This window comes from Heteronotia binoei, chromosome 10 (genome assembly GCF_032191835.1).
Source record: "Heteronotia binoei isolate CCM8104 ecotype False Entrance Well chromosome 10, APGP_CSIRO_Hbin_v1, whole genome shotgun sequence".
In the NCBI taxonomy this organism is placed as follows: Eukaryota; Metazoa; Chordata; class Lepidosauria; order Squamata; family Gekkonidae; genus Heteronotia; species Heteronotia binoei.
In genome coordinates this window covers 104,006,009-104,023,109 of record NC_083232.1, presented here as the reverse complement: position 1 = coordinate 104,023,109, position 17,101 = coordinate 104,006,009, and the positions used below count along the sequence as shown (strand labels likewise).

The 17,101-nt window shown below is 45.0% G+C and overlaps 1 protein-coding gene across 4 annotated transcripts in view; it reads left to right on the top strand.

Annotated features, from left to right (window-relative positions):
- SLC20A2 (solute carrier family 20 member 2) overlaps positions 1-17,101 on the top strand; it is a 54,678-nt gene that overhangs the window by 7,208 nt on the left and 30,369 nt on the right. For all 4 annotated transcript variants that reach the window (XR_009555862.1, XM_060247852.1, XM_060247853.1 and 1 more), the window contains exon 2: positions 9,801-10,333. Coding sequence is in view for 3 of the 4 variants with exons in the window: in XM_060247852.1 (XP_060103835.1) it covers positions 10,045-10,333 (289 nt within the window). In the remaining variant the exon portion in view is untranslated. The remainder of the gene's footprint in view (positions 1-9,800; positions 10,334-17,101) is intronic.

The window sequence follows — 17,101 nt, the reverse complement described above, 5'->3', positions numbered from 1 at the left end:
GCTGATGGGCAGGAGGTTCAAGACAGACAAGAGGAAATACTTGTTTATACAGAGAGTGAATAAAATGTGGCATTTGCTTCCAGAAGATGTCATGATAGCCACATGCATAGACAGCGTTAAAATAGGATTAGATGGATTTATGGGTGATTAATCTATCAATGGCAACTAGCCATGGTGAGGGGAACCTCCACATTCAGGAACACTAAACCTCTGATTCCCAGGGCCAGGAGGCAACATCAGGGGAAGGCCTTAGCCTCCATGCCCTGTTGTTAGCCTTCCAAAGGAAGTGATTGGCCACTGTGTGAGACAGGATGCTGGACTAGATGGACCACTGGTCTGATATATCAGGGCTCTAAAAAAGCCTAAAGAAGCTACGTTGGCTCCATAAACAGCTCTCTAAAGACTTGCGAAATAAAAAAAAGACTCCTTTAGGAATTGGAAGGAGGGCCTTATAACCAAGATGAATATAAACAAATCACCAGTGCTTGTAGAGAAAAAGTTAGGAAAGCTAAAGCTCAGTATGAGCTTAGACTGGCCAAAGATACTAAAAACAACAAAAAAGGGTTCTTTTCTTATGTTCAGAGTAAGAAAAAGAGCATGGACATGGTAGGCCCATTGCGAGGGCAAGAAAGTGAAATTGTAACAGGTAATGAAGAGAGGGCGGAACTGCTCAATTCTTAATTTTCCTCAGTCTTCTCTTCTGTGGGAAACAGTGCTCAACATGGGAGAAACAGAACATATAATGAGGGTATGAAGTTCCTACCTAGGATCAGCATTGGGATAGTACATAAACACCTCGTTCCTTTAAAGTCCTCAGGGCCAGATGAACTGCATCCAAAGGTTCTAAAAGAGCTTGCGGATGTAATTTCTGAGCCTCTGGCTATTATTTTTGAGAATTCTTAGAGAACAGGAAAGGTGCTGAAAGATTGGAGGCAGGCAAAGAAGAGGAAAAAGGAGGATCCGACTAACTAAAAAGTTTTAGAACAAATAATCAAACAATCCGTCCTGGAACATTTAGAAAGGATGGCTGTGATTACTAAGAGCCAGTGTGGGTTTCTCAAGAACAAGTCATGCCAGACTAACCTGATCTCTTTTTTTGAAAAAGTGACTACCTTGCTGGATTATCATTTATCTTGATTCCAGTAAGGTTTTCGATAAGGTTCCACATACTATCCTTGCTGACAAGTTGGTAAAATATGGTTTGGATCCTGTTACCGTTAGGTGGATCTGTAACTGGTTGACAGATCGCACCCAAAGAGTGCTTGTGAATGGTTCCTCATCCTCTTGGAGCGGAGTGACAAGTGGAGTGCCCCAAGGATCTGTCCTGGGGCCTGTTTTGTTCAACATCTTTAGAAATGATTTGGATGAAGAGAGAATGCTTATTAAATCTGCCAATGATACTAAATTGGGAGGGATTGCAAATACAGTAGAAGACAGAAATAGGATACAGGATGACCCTGACAGACTGGAAAACTGGGCTAAAACCAATAAAATGAATTTTAATAGGGATAAATGTGAAGTTCTGCATTTGGGTAGGAAAAATCCAATGCATGGTTATAGAATGGAGGAGACTTGTAGCAGCAGCAGGTGCAAAAAGGATCTAGGGATCTTAGTGGATCATATGCTGAACATGAGTCAGCAGTGTGATGCGGTGGCTAAAAAGGCAAATGCAGTTTGGGGCTGTATCAACAGAAGTATAGTATCCAGATCACGTGATGTGATGGTATCGCTTTACTCTGCTCTGGTAATACCTCACCTGGTGTATTGTGTTCAGTTTTGGGCACCACATTTTAAGAAGGATATAGACAAGCTGGAACGGGTCCAGAGGAGGGCAATGAAGATGGTGAGGGGTCTGGAGACCAAGTCCTATGAAGAAAGGTTGAAGGAGCTGGGCCTGTTTAGCCAGGAGAGGAGGTGGCTGAGAGGTGGTAGGATCACCATCTTCAAGTACTTGAAGGGTTGTCATCTAGAACAGGGGTCCCCAACCTCCAGGTCGTGGACCAGTACCAGCCTGTGGCCTTTTAGCAACTGGGCTGTGGAGCAAGGTAGAGGCACCACACCACCCAGGACCCAGACAAAAGAGGCAGCATAGCCTCGCTCCAAAACTGGTACCCCTTGCAGGGGAGGCAGCCTCGGAGTGAGGCAGAGCAGCCCCGGGCAGGCAGAATGGGCAGTGCCTTCCCCTCATTTAAAGACTCCCATGGGGGGACAGGGATGGGGCATGGGCAGGGGGGGGCACCGTGGGACAGCCAAAACCCCAACCACCCCCCACCGGTCCATGTAAAAATCTTCCATGAAATCGGTCCCTGGTGCCAATAATATTGGGAGCCACTGATCTAGAGGATGGTGTGGAATTGTTTTCTGTGGCCCCAGAAGGTAGGACCAGAACCAATGGGTTGACATTAAATCAAAAAAGTTTCCAGCTCAACATGAGGAAGAACTTCCTGATGGTTAGAGCAGTTCCTCAGTGGAACAGGCTCCCTCGGGAGGTGGTGGACTCTCCTTCCTTGGAGGTTTTTCAACAGAGGCTAGATGGTGGGATTTAAAAGGGATTGGGATAAATTCAGAAGATATATAGAAAAAGAATGGAAAGTAAAAGGACATTGGGTGATTTTTGAGAATACCACCTAGATTTTTAGGAGAAGAAAGAAGATGAACTATAATAACTGGGTGGGACTTTATAAAGTATAAGAAATGTGTTTATTTCTCAGCAAAAATTTATATATATATATATATATATATATATATATATATATATATTTAGGCCGTTTTCCCACTTACCTTACCCCGGAGCGACGTCCCTCTTCACTGCGCTGCGTCTGCGCGGATTTCGCACAAACTGCTGCGCAGCACCAGGAAGAGCCGCGTAGTCCCGGGGCTTTTGCGTCGCAAATGTAAACTGCCAAAAAGCAGGTTTACATTTGCGATGCAAAAGCCCCGGGACTACGCGGCTCTTCCTGGTGCTGCGCAGCAGTTTGTGCGAAATCCGCGCAGACGCAGCGCGGTGAAGAGGGACGTCGCTCCGGGGTAAGGTAAGTGGGAAAACAGCCTTAAATTAAGATTCTTTTAAAGTTAAAGATACTTTTTGATATTAGAATTTTAGGTATTTGGCACCGGCGGAAGTCAAAATTTGGGGGGAGGGGAGGTGGGGAAAGTGTAATGTATGGGGAAGGTAGTAAGTGTTTATTAATATTTTATTAGTATTGGATATAATTACCATATATTACCAAATAAAATTGTTTAACACCGAAACAGAGACTAGATGGCCATCTGACAGCAATGAAGATCCTGTGAATTTAGGGGGAGGTATTTGTGAGTTTCCTGCATTGTGCAGGGGGTTGGACTACATGACCCTGGAGATCCATTCCAACTCTATGATTCTTCTAATGTTCTTATGAAGGCCTCAGCCTCTCTGTCCTGTTGTTGGCCTCCAGAGGAACTGGTTGGCCTCTGTGTGAGACAGGAGGCTGGACCAGAGGACCACTGGTCTGTTCCAGCAGGGCTGTTCTGATGTTCTCTACTTGGCTTCTATTCCAAAATTATCTGCCAAGCATTTCTGAATTTGGGGGACTTTTATTGTAAAGAGCTTTTGAAAACTGAGCACTTTGTGCAATATTGGAAAAACAAGTCCCTTCCCAAAGATTTACAATGTAAACAATGCAAAATGATGAGGAACAGAAAGTAACATTAGATTTTATAACCTAATGTAAAACCATTAAAGCACAGTGTGTTCCTAATGAGTGGAGAGCTGCAAGTCTTTGGGAGTGGGCAGAGCAGCAAGTGGGCTTGGAGCAGGTTGATAATATGATGCTCTCTCCCCCCCAGTACATTTAAGTGCTGAAATTCCTTTTGCAGATTTATGTGGGTTTTTGGTATGCTAAGATTCCCATCTTTTTGTTTAAGTTCTTGAAAATAAACTGGTAAATGTTGTGGCATTTTAAATGTGAATCAGAAATTTTGAGGGAGATTATCCAAAGCCCTGAACAGAGTGTGATATGATTTAGCATGTTTATTTTGACATACCTAGTCACGTATTTTTAAATAACTAGAATAAATTTTGCATCCCATTAGTAACAAATACTTGAATTAAAACATTTTATGCCGGGGGGGGGGACAAATTGATTAGGTTGAAGTGTCAAGCAAATGTAGAGCTTTGTGCAGGAATTTTTAAATTTTGAATAATAGTTTAAAAATTAAAGACAATGTAGCTGAAGGAAAACTAATAGATCCAGGTGGATCGCTGTGTTGGTCTGGAGCAATAGAATAAAGAGGCACCTTTAAGATCAACAAAGCTTTATTCAAGGTATGAGCTTTTGTGTGCATGCACACTTCTTCAGATAGAATGAAATTAAACTAAGGAAAAAGAAATTTGCATTGTTTCAGCGGAAAGAAAAAGAAAAATCAATAATCCCGTATGTGTTCCAAGGGTGTTTAGAGGGGAGCAACTCTTTGTAGGATTGCTTTGTGGTTTCATCATGCCCAGAGAACTGTACCTGATCTGCCGTGGACGTGGCTGTCTACTCCTCTGTTTCAGCGGAATGTAATTCTCTTCCACAGTCAGTGGGGGACCTCCGTTTCCCCGTCACTCTCCGTGGCATCATTTGTGCTACTGCACATAAGAGATTCCAGTGTCCCTTTTAGAATGTGAACGGACACAGAGACATGGGAGTGTTAGCTTTGGTTTTGACTTGACCTGCACAATCAGGTGAATTCATAGTTTTAATTTAATTTGGATGATTATATGTATTGCGTTTTATTTCTCACTCCCAATTTTCACACGTACACACACATGCGCACTCCTCCAGTCCCTAGGGATAATTATCTGAAACATTAATTACAATTGTGACACTGCCAAGCATGCTTATTGTTGAATTTGCAACAACGTCCATTAATTCTTTCATGAAACAGTGAATCTTCAGAAATGGAAGCTCTTCTGCAAAAAAAAAATCCTCATAAAATTTTGTGCACCATGTCTTTGATGTTCTGAGGGTTGTAGTCAGAATGCTTTTTAAAAATGTCTTGAGTTGTTTATAAACTGCCCATAAATCCAAATATTGAAAACTTGCCTGATGACTTTGTGCTAAATATTCCATAGTAATAATGCAGCTGGTTATTCAGCTTCGCCAACCTTCAAGCAAGCTGCTCCCCTTGTAATATATTTCACTGTATTACTCAGTGAAACCCTGACTTCAGTGGCCCAGGCTGGCCTGATTCTTGTAAAATTCAAATGGTGATCGATAGTTTTAAGGCCCTCCATAAAGCTGGTCTGCAAAACATCATGGAGGTAACATGGCTGTGTTATTCTCCCCCCCTTTGCTTTATGGCTTTGTGTAGTGGAGTAGGAAATGAAACTAGTTGGAGATGAGAAGAAATGACACCTTCCCATACATTCCTGCAGGGGAGTATAGACCATCTGGGAAAGCAAGGAAGAGATACTGATAACGTAGTGAGAAAATAGACTTTTATGATAGTTGATGTGCCGGCTGGCATTCCTCACCCCTTCCCGTGAGAACCCTTTGATGTATGTCTTAAAAGAAGTGTATCAATGTATGGTTGGTATCACTCTCAAGGTCCTGTACCAGGAGAGCATATCGATTTAACAATAAACGTAGTTTTGTATCCACTTGACTCGTTCTTTTAAAAATCGCATGCTTGACAGATCTCAGATCTCAGAAGCTAAGCAGGGTCTGCCCTGGTTAGTAGATGGGTAGGAGACCACCCAGGAAGTCCAGGGTTGCTACACAGAGGCAGGCAAGGGCAAACCCACCTCTGAACATCTCTTAGCTTGAAAACCCCACAAGAGGTCACCATAAGTCAGTCTTAAGATGGTGTCGTACAATTATTACTCTTCTTACCTGTGGGAGAGACCAGAATTCCCTGACATTCTGCTCCACCCGTGTTCTGTCTCCCCCAAGCACATCTAAAGGTCCAAAGTGATGGCGTGCCAGAAGATAAGAGGGAACACATCTCACCAGCCCCCCTGACCTGAATGGCCCAGTCTAGCCTGCTCTCATCAGATTTTGCAAGCTGAGGAGGGTTGGCTTTGGTTAGGAGACCACAGAGGAAGTCCAGGGTAGCTACGCAGGGGCAGGCAATGGCCAGCCATCTTTGTTCATCTCTTGCTTTGTAAACCCTTTGGGGTCGCCAAAAGTCAGCTGCAGCTGGCTGGTACTTTCCACCACCATCACTCAATGTGGTGCAATTTCCCTTCTCTGTTAAATTAATTCAGATCTTGCTACTGATACATTCTGGATGGCTTCAAGCATTATCAAGAACTAACTGAGGTAGATCTCTAAGGTAAGTTCACTGAGACAAACTAACTGTATAGCCCCTCAGATTGCCTTTGCCATGCCTCCTGCCCCACCCCCAAACTCATAACGGGCCACAGAAGCAAAATTTTCCTGTTGATAGCAGATGCGGCAAACCTCTTGGATTCTTCGGTTTGCCACACACAGGATCTTCTGTCTTCCATACTGCCTGAGGCTTCACACAATATTCTGGGTTCAAGGAACCTTCCATTTAACAGAAGCCAAGCCGCTTACAGATTAATCCATGCTCCAAAAAGCATAGAAAAAAAATTAAACTAAAACTTCTAAGCCTGATTAGCATCAGCCCTTATATCCCACAGCCTTTGCTATGATGCTCACTTAAAATGAAGCCCTCTGCTGCCGTGTGGTGCTTTGCTCCTTCCGTGGGGCTGCTTGGCTCCTGGCCTAATGAGTTCTTTGCCTGACACATCTGGGGTGAACAGCAGAGCACTTCTCCTTGCCTCATGTTCCATCCAGCTAAGGATCACTCATTGGTAAAATCAAATTGCGTGGAATTGAGGCAGCTTGGTGCTAGATGGCAAGAAGATATTTTTCAGCTTCAAACTCTGAAGGTCCAGAAAAAGAGATGCTGCTTTAAAACACACACACACACACAAATCATTATGTGAAACATTGTGCAAAGAAACACCTCTCTCTCTCAGCAAAGAGTCTAGATGGCCATCTGACAGCAATGCTGATTCTGGGAACTTAGGCAGAACTTGGGGGGAAGTATGAACATAGGGGGAAGGTATTTGTGAGCTTCCTGCATTTTGCAGGGGGTTGGACTAGATGACCTTGGAGGGATCAACACTATGATTCTGTGAAATTAAATCTTAGAGGAAAGCCTTTGTAGTAAAACCATGTGATTGCTATAATTAATGTATATTTAAGAAAAATGTTTGTGTCAATATTTAACCCAAGTTTCCTTTTCCAAAAATTAAGGGAAAATGTGCAAACTAGCTGCCAAAGTAGCTTTTACTTTTGCCTACTCTCTGTCAGCTGAACATCTCACTTAACTTGGACAACTTGGCTACTTGTCACGCCTGATTTATACATGTTTTAATGTTTAGGCTTCTCAGTTCCTTGTGATCACTATCTTAGCTGCAGAAAAAAAGAGCTGATATCATTTGATATTCTGTTGCATAGTCTTAACATCCAACAGAGGAACTTGAGGGTTTTTTGGCATTTTGACCAGATGCTGCATGCCAAGCCAAGTGTACTTCTATTTAAACTTAGCCCTTGGCAACGTATTCTTATCTCGTCTTATTGATCCTCATATGTAAAATGGGACCAGCTGTGATGTTCAAGGAGTTGTCTTGGCGGCTACAGATTTCTTGGCACTGCTTGGCAAATCACTCCTCTGACCCTCTGGGTTCCTTCAGATACCTCCTTCTCTGACTCCCATTTTTGTGCTGTCTGCAAAACGGAGCAAACAAAACATGGGCCCTGAGCAGGCTGTGCAAGTCTTATGCCAATGAAATGCAAAGAGAATTGTGTGAAGAGGTGGTCTGTGCTCAAGGATTCTCTGCACAGTTTTATGGAGTAGTGGGCTGGTCGTTGAGTGTTATGCCTCAGTGTTCCTTATACCTGGAAGATCAGGCAAATGTGCTACCTTTTTTTTCTGGCAGATCTTTTACCTGGCATCTCAGAGAGAGTCGCCAGATTCTGTGCAGTTGATAGAGCCATCAAATCATAGAGTTGGAAGGGGGGCCCTGCAGGGTCATCTAGCTTAACCCCCTGCACAATGCAGAGAATTCACAAATGCCTCCCCGAGATGCCCCCAGTGATACCTGCTCCACACCTAGACTATGACAAAAAAAAAAAACCCTCCAGGATCCCTGGCTAAACTGAAGAAGACTGCAGATTTATACCCCGCCCTTCTCTCTGAAGCAGTCTCAGAGCGGCTTACGGTCTCCTTTACCTTCTTCCCCCTGTGAGGTGGGTGTGGTGAGAGCTCTAGCTGACCCAAGACCATTCCAGCAGATGCTAGTGGAGGAGTTTGGAATCAAACCCGGTTCTCCCAGATAAGAGTCTACACACTTAACCACTACACCAAATTGGCTCTGAACCTGTTGAATATCTGGGCACATTCCCAGAATTTATTCAGCTACTCAACTGAAAGCCTATGGCAAGAGTGGAACCTAATTGGTGAGAAAGGAGCCATGTCTCTTGTCTGTATCTGATCCGTGTCGTCCTCGGTGTGTCCTGCATGCTCCAGGATGGGGCTTTTCCAGGGTCTGCCCCTTGCCTGTGGAACAGCTGCCTGAAGGAGTCTTGAGAGGCTGCAAGGGAACTTTGAGGGCAAAGGGGGGATGAATACCCTGCTGGTGGAGCAAAAGTAGCTGTAGTTTGATTTTAAGGTCTTACTGTTTGTTCCTTTTTTCCCAAATCATTTTTATACTGTTGTGCCTTGAGCCCTAGATGTCCTGGAGAAAGATGGGGTTATAAATATTTTAAATAAATACTTTTAAACGTAGCAAAGTTTTATAGGAGGTGTCAGAATTTCTGATCTTGCATCTCTGGCTCAAACAGGGGCACTGGCCTGTCATGGAATGCAACAGTTTGCAAACTGTGGTGGGAAATCTTTGGCTGTGTGATGTTGTTGAGCCCAGTGCCCTTCAGCCTGTGTGTTGCAAGGCCCTGGGGCCCAATGGAACCGCCTTTCTTGGCCGGCTGCTTGTGGCCATGCTGAGAGAGCAGAGGGGAGCAAGCAATGGCAGGGGAAGATAGACACCCTCTCTTCCCCTTGTACCTGCACTGCCCATCTGCTCCCCCATGCTCACTCCACCAGTCCCCCCTCAGGAGGAGGGAGAGCCCTCCCTCCACCCAAAATAAAAGCCCAGCCTCTTCCCAAAATGCAGTTGTGGGGAGATGATCATGAGATTGACCGTCAGGGTGGGCCAGTCTAGGAGGAGGAAGAGGAGGGGGCTCATTCATCACAATGGTTCACTCCCCTTCTGTCTCTCTTCACTTGACTCTGATATTTGCCCCTCAGTGGGTCACCTGTGCTGCTGCTACCTGTGGAGGTGGGGTGGGTGTACGGCTATCCTGGCTCCGCAAGAGTACAAAACTACTGCTTCAGTGTATTAATTTCTGTGCAACTCAGTCAAATGACATAGTTGCATTTGGGATGATAAAGATGGGGGAGAGGGCTGTGCTATATGCATTCACAATTACTTGAGTCTCCTTTCATAGGTAATGATTGTAAAAAGAGTATTTTGTTCTAGGTCAATCTTTCCCAGCATTAGAGCAAAAATTCCAGATGCTTCTTGGCACAAGGCGGCAGGCTGACTGGTTTCTGTCTACTTTTTGCCAGCTTTGTATCAAGAGGGTTTTAGGGAAATAAAAGCTAACTCTTCTTTTCGGAGGCATAATGGTGTCTTTTCCTTTTGTCTGAACAGGGGGTTGCTGTCATTGTTCGGACCCAGCATTTGATTTAAGCAGTTTGCATTTGGGAGGGTTCCCTCTGGTAACTTTTTTTCTCTGTTGCAGGAGGAAGCATCGCAGCCGTGATTCTGTTGAAGTTAAATATGGAATGGGTTTTATTGATGACAGAAACCAACCAAAGAAACAGTACTGACATTCATCTGAAAATCAACAGTTAGCAGCTTCTGCACCCTCTAACACCAGATCGCACTTTCCAGAGACAACTCATTGTTTACAAGGAATCTGCTTTCCAAAGCTGTTTTTGTGCTCTACTGATTTGTACAGTTAAAGAGGAAACGCACCTGGAAAAATGGCATTGGATGAATACCTATGGATGGTCATTGCGGGGTTTATCATTGCTTTTATATTGGCATTCTCTGTTGGAGCAAATGATGTGGCCAATTCTTTTGGTACGGCTGTGGGCTCTGGGGTGGTTACTCTGCGCCAGGCCTGCATTTTGGCTTCTATTTTTGAAACTACTGGGTCGGTGTTGCTGGGAGCCAAAGTAGGAGAAACCATTCGTAAAGGTATCATCGATGTGAACCTCTACAACAGCACAGTAGGATTATTAATGGCAGGAGAAGTCAGTGCAATGGTTGGTAAGTAACCTTGCTTTTAAAAGGACTTGTGGGGTTGTCCTTCATCCTCTTCAGAGAGCTGCCTCATGATGTGTTACTTTTCTTGATTGTTTCTTCTGCCACCTCTTGCTAAACAAAGCTTGTTGTCTCAAGCATTCTCTCTTTGTAGGGTAGAAGCTTACTCTTGGTCTTTGACTGTTCTGGACAAGTCAGACAGAGCAGATGCCTGACCCATAATAGCTCAGAGGTCAGGAGCAGGCCCTGGGGATGTCTTCTTCCTCCCCACCCCACCTCTTTTAGCACCAGTGTCTGTTTTGATTGATGCCAACCAGTTTCCCCTTAACAAGATTTGAACCTGGTTAAGAGGGAGTGGTTTGAAGCTGACTAGTGTGACTAAGCTCTGAGCCAATGTAGCCCTTAACTGTGGTATTGAGGTAGGATTGAGGTAGGATTGCAAGAGCACACAGAATATGCATTTTCATATATGTGGGTCAGCTCTTTACATCATTTTGATGTCATCAGTGATTTGTGGAAATGCCTTGGAAAGCCATGCACCATTTTGTGGTACCAGAACTAGTGTTTGGACCAGTGCCGCTGTATGTCTTCTTGCAGGAGACTGTCTCCAGAGCATGGTGATGTGTCATCACATCCAAATAGAAGCTTGTGGCACCAGTGCTGGGATATGTCAAGATCTGAATTCTAGTCGTTATAGGGTTACCTGGAAGCACCACCTGGCTCAGAGCTTTAATTGATGTGTTGGATAAACTGTTTGGGTGGTTTTAACTTATCAGTATTTTCGCCTGGCTAATGAGTCAGCTTCTTCCTGTCAAGGTTGTAGAAAAGAGGCTGATTGCCTATTAGCCTCACCTGCCTATCTAGTCCTTCGTTTTCTGTGCCTTGTACTGGTTGCGGCTGCTGCCCATGTTTTATCTGTAAGCTTACCTTACAGATAAAACATGCGTAGTTTTTTTTAGAAACTTCGTTATTTTCCTAGAATAATCCCAGTGTTCCTGTTTCCTAATAGATTTAGATATTTAGATAAATAGCTTTCATTTAAAAATAATGATCCATCGCTTCCACTCATTATTTACCCAACAACCAGAACCAGTGTATGGACTGGGCACTGTGCATGTCTTCTTGCACGGGACAGTCTCCAGAGCATGGGGATGTGTCATTTAGAGTAGTCCAGAGATTGTTTTGGGGGTTCAGCCAGGCCCAGTGTTGGCCTGTATGATTGTCCTGGTGGCACTGCACTTTAAATAAACTGACACAAGAGCCACACTTAGGACCAGGAAACAGCATATATCCTCTCGAAGGGGAGAGCCCACTAAACATAGGGGTGTATGACATGTACTAGTGGTCTAAAACGTATTTTGAGGTGTAAAGGGCAAACAGTCAAGCCAGCTCATAACTCAAATCTTTGAAATACAGGCCTTTTGGTGGTACTCCAAACAGAAGCTTGTGACACCAGAACCATTGCTTGAATTGGGTACCACTGTCTGTCTTCTTGCAGGGGGCTGCCTCCAGAGCATATGTCATTTAGGGTGGTCCAAAGATTGTTTTGAGGTTGCAGCCTGGCCCCAGTGTCTGCCTCAGGGCATCGAGCTCTGGAGCAGCTGGCACAAGAGCTGCTCTTTGGCCCAGGAAGCAGCACATGTACCCTAGAAGGGAGAGCCCCCCAGAACAAAGGTATGTATGACCCTTGGGGGGTGGTTTTTGACCTTTCAAACTCTCCTTAGTGTTTTTGGTTGAATTCATGAATAAGTCATGAATAAGAAATGAATAAGGAACTGGGAATAAAGAACCAACTTCAGCCTCATCTATAGAGCAGGGGTGGCCAATAGTAGCTCTCCAGATGTTTTTTTGCCTTCAACTCCCATCAGCCCCTGCCATTGGCCATGCTGGCTGGGGCTGATGGGAGTTGTAGGGAAAAAACATCTGGAGAGCTACCGTTGGCCGCCCCTGCTATAGAGGGTGGATGCTCTAGGACTTTGGCTCATTTTATGGTATATCAGAGACTAGGAGCAACTGTCAGTTGATGCCTGTAAAGAGAGTAAAGGACAGAAGTTGTTTGAGGACTGAGAGAGGGCTGGGACTCCTCCTTTGGGTGTTCTAAGGGGCTTTTTCTTAATACCAAGAAAATCATGAAGAGGATTTGGACAGTTTTATTTTTTTTTAAAGACTGAGTAGGATGTAATTGGGTAGCAGCCAGTTTTATCAGCAAATATTTAGGATCAAAGGGTTAGTATGGCATACAGAAGGTAGTTGAACTCATTTGTTATGAGGGCAGGATCTCACATAAATGAGACCTTCTCGAGCAGGGCCATTTGTGTCATACAGTGTAATGCCAGGAAGCAGAGATATAAACTTTGCGCAAACACAATTAAATATTTTTAAAAAAAAACTTTAAATAAAACAATTAAAACATTAGCACTTGCAATATTTTGTTTATTTAACAGTCTCTGATAACTGACACCACTTTCTCCGAATGATCACATCAGAATCTAGAGACAGTGCCTGTGCTATAGCAATCTTGAGTATGCTGTTCAAGTATTGTTCATGTGTGTATCTGTAAGTTGCAAACCTACTTTTGATTTACTGACATTTATTACAAAAATCTCATGGTCAGTGCTTTGAGCCTAAGACCCAGAGGAAAACATGAAATGGCTGGGCATTTATGTAAGTTGCTTTTTGTGCTGGTCAGCCAATGAAGAAAATAGAGGCTGTGTTCTGTAGCTTGATTGAGTAAGCCTGGCAAAGCAAGCTGTGATGCAGAAGGAAGCAAGAAAGGGAGAAAGAAGCAGGCTTTCTGTCCCTCTCTGTTCACTCAATACAGTGAATTGTTTGCAGGCCTGATAGGAGCTCTCCAGGGGCCTGATGTGGCCCCTGGGCCGTATGTTTGACACCCCTGGCATACAGAATGCTACAAGTGATGTAAAATGGGAGAAAAAGTCAGGGGGGAACTGGTATGAGGTGGGACATTGAAATTTGAATTTTGATGGAAGGAAGAAGCCTTACAGGAAGGGGGGAGTTGGAGGAGCTGACCTTTGACCTGGACATGACATGACAGGATATGACACCACAGGACATGAGATCATATCCCTGCAGAACTCCCCTCCCTCTCCAGGTCTTGTTTCCAAATCTCCATTAATTTCCCACGCCAGACCTGGTAACCTAGGAAGAAGTTTCTGCAGTGGCAGCAGAGGAGATGGGAAGAAAAGGAAACAGCAAATGGATGAACAAATGGCCAACAGAGGAGAAGAGAGAAAGAGTGACCATGCAGGTGGGAAGGAAGCAACTCAGGAGAGTGGATGATGGGGGATGGGGGAAGGGACATGGCGGGGGAGGCAGCAGAGCCAGGGTGGGGCAGAGGGGGAGGAAAGGCAGCCAGTATGGCACATGGGGGAGGCCACCTCCTGATGAATCTTGCAGGACCCCAGCTTGTACTCATATATTACAATAAATTGTTATTTTGCCAAGGCTGTTGAATTGATTGTGCAAGAGTATAAACAAATGTATGTTTGTACAAATTTGATGTAGAATATGGTTAGAATCGTAGCGCTATAAAAAAACCCTCCCAAGTCTTGCAACAGACACCTTTTGCCTAAATCCTGTAAGTCAACATCCCTTTGGTGAATGGAAGGCTGCCTGCAGTTGCCAGCAGCACAGCCCTGGCTGCGGTGGATTTCGAAGGTGCCACAAAAATGCACATTTCTTTCCGCAGGACTGTTAGCTGACTTCTGTGTCGAGAAAAATCTTGTTTGGAACAAAGTATTCCACAGGAGCCACTGAACGGCCACAGCAAGCGCTCTTGGTCTTCCTCAGATTTGAGAGGCATTTGTCATCAGTGAAGTTTCAGGCATGAGGAACAGAAGAAATGGGGGTGAGGGGAGAGCCTGGTTGCTAGCCTGGTAATGTGGCGAGCATCCAAGACAGCAGAGCTGATTTCCAGGCCGTGTGTCTTGTTTCTCCCCCCAAAGGCAATGTGATGGGGTCAGTGGGGCCATCATCACTCTGTTCACGACAGCTGACAGCCTCCCTAGTTTTTGTTGGCTTCAGTGTGCTCCCCGGGACTGCATCTGATATCAGGAGATCTGATGTCAAGAGAGGCATTTCTGTAACACAAAGTCCAAGCTGATCAAACATACAACTCCAGACTTGGAGAAGAGCAGCAGATTGTCTTGTTCCTGCCAGGCTTGGGAGATGCTCTCTGATGCACAGCCTCACCCAGCAGATCTTCTCCCAGCCCTTCTGAGCTTGGGCAGAAGAATGTGGGCTGCACCTTCCCCTCCTTTCTCACCGAGTCACATGTCAGCATCCTTTTCTTCTCTGCTCTTTTCCTTGTTGCCATTCTCCTCCCACATCTAACAAGAAGTTAGGCAGCCTGATTTTCCAGGAGAGAAAGGTTTAAGTGCCTGGATCCAATGTCTTGGCCCCCGTCCAGGTACTTTTTAACCTTAAGAAATATGGCTGCATCTTGAGTCAGCCCCATAAAGCTCTGCTGTGACTGAAGTCCAGATGTGATGGAGATGGACTCCACTCGGCATGCCCATTCAGCTGGTCTTTCAGTCCTTACCACTCCTGTGTCTTCCATGCCCCCCAGCAGTGTTTCTCAGAGGCATGCTGCTGCTCGGAGCAAGCCTGAGCAAGAGTTGCTGATGCCTTTAGAGCGGAGTGGAAGGGTGTCATTGGCCCAATCTGCTCCTGCTAGCAGCATCTCTCCAAACTGGAGATGCCGGGGATTACACTGTTCCCATGCCAGTCATGTGCTTGTCTTTTGAGCACCAGAATTTCCTTTAATCTTCCTTTAGCGCAGTCCAAGCCAGTGGCCATCCCAGCATGTGGGGGAAGTGAATGCCCTTAATTAGGCATTGTGTGCAGCAGGACTTTCCGTCCTGCCTCTCCTGCCAGTCTTTCAGTGGGTGATACCAGGGAATAGCTGTATGAGACGGAGAGGGACAGAAAGTTCTTTCCCCGCCATGCATAATTTTTTAATCTTTTATCATGTCCCCACCATTTTTCTTCTGTGCTTTTGAAGCTAACCCTGCCTCCAAGGATTTGGCTCTTCTTTGCAGGAAGGGTACTCAGGCATATTTTGAAGATGGGATGACCACAGTGGTATACTGTGTTCCAAGGGTGGCTGAACCTTGTACTGTGCAAGGACTTTGAGAGGCTGGCTGTCTTCTTTGAATCCAGCTGGTGCTGCCCTACTCTGAGCTGGTGTGCTGAGTTCTCTCCTGCCCTTTAGTCTCCTTTAGACTACCTGGGACATTGGTTGGTTTCTTCTGACCAGCTAAGCAAGGCCCCAAGGTGACTTTATGTAAAACATCTCCCAGTTTCATGGCACGTTAGGGGACATTTAGATATTTAAGCAAATAATTTTGCCAAAAGAACCTTAAAGAAACTGTCTGGATATTACTACAGGTGAGCCTATCCAGTACAGTACGTTCAGCTTCAAGCTCAGTAAAGATTAGCAGATTGTTGGTCTTAAAAGTGCTTTCATCTTTCCTGTCCAGTCCAGGGTCTCTTAGTTGTACAGCAGAGCTACTGAGCCAAGTCTCTCTTCCTTCTGTTGGCTGAGGCTCCTCCCCCTCCTGGTCCCCTGGGAAAGGGAGAAAAGAGCCAGAGCTCCGATAAATTGTACCCTCTTTTAGAAGAAGAGGAGGAGATTGGATTTATACCCCACTCTTCATTACCCAAAGGATTCTCAAAGTGGCTTAAAATGTCCTTTCCTTTCCCCTCCCCACAATAGACACCCAATGATGTAGGTGGGGTTGAGAGAGCTCTGACTAAAACTGCTCTTGAGAGAAACAGCTTTGAGAGAACTTGTGGCTGACCCAAGATCACTTCAGCATTTGCATGTAGAGGAAGAATCAAACCTGGTTCTCTCAGATAAGATTCATGCACTTAACCACTACACCGAACTGGCACTGAAAGGGTAGTCCTTCACCCTAATCTTAGGTTTCTTCCTAATGTAGTTTTAAGTTCCATTTGGGTAGTCCTTCACCCTAATCTTAGGTTTCTTCCTAATGTAGTTTTAAGTTCCATTTGTCCCAGTATATTGTTTTGCCCATATTTTTTTCTGCACCATGCTCTGAGTATTAGCACTCATTGCACTCTTTAGATGTTAGGAGGGTGTTGTTATTTTACCTCAAGAGAACCTTGAAGTTCCACAGGAATAGAGGCCCATTTGTTTGCTTTAGTGGCCCTAAGAGAAGTAGGCGAGTATCATCTCAGACCCTGTCCCAATGAATGGCCAGGACCATTAGGAAGTGTGTTGATAGGACCAGATTGTCATGTCTGTTGAGCCTCCATGCCCATTCTACTAGGGAAGTGACTTCTGCAGTTTTCCTGGCTTTGATGGAGATCTGCAGAGGAGTCACCTGGTTGTCGGCAGGCACATTTGCATGTCACTGTGCTTTGGATCTGCAGACGAGGCGTGAGGCTCAAGTAGGCAAGGCAGTTCTTTATTTGCTGTTCAAATGAGGAGAGCAGGCTCCACCGCCTGGTGAGTAGCTTGCTTGAATCCCCATGTGAGACTGCACAGAAGATTGATGATGAAAACAAAGTTGCACTTACCTGTAACTATTGTTCGTCAAGTATCTTCTGTGCAGGCACACATAGCCCCTCCCTCCGCCCTGCTGCATCCTTTGACTTTGGGGCACTAAAGGTACTGAGGCTAGGGGTGTGCTGCTGCACAAGAACTTGTGGTCCCTGGGTGGGAACAAGCTTCTGGCTCTAGTGTGCAGAACCCTCTGGAGGCTTCTAGTTGTGAAGACCTATTGGATG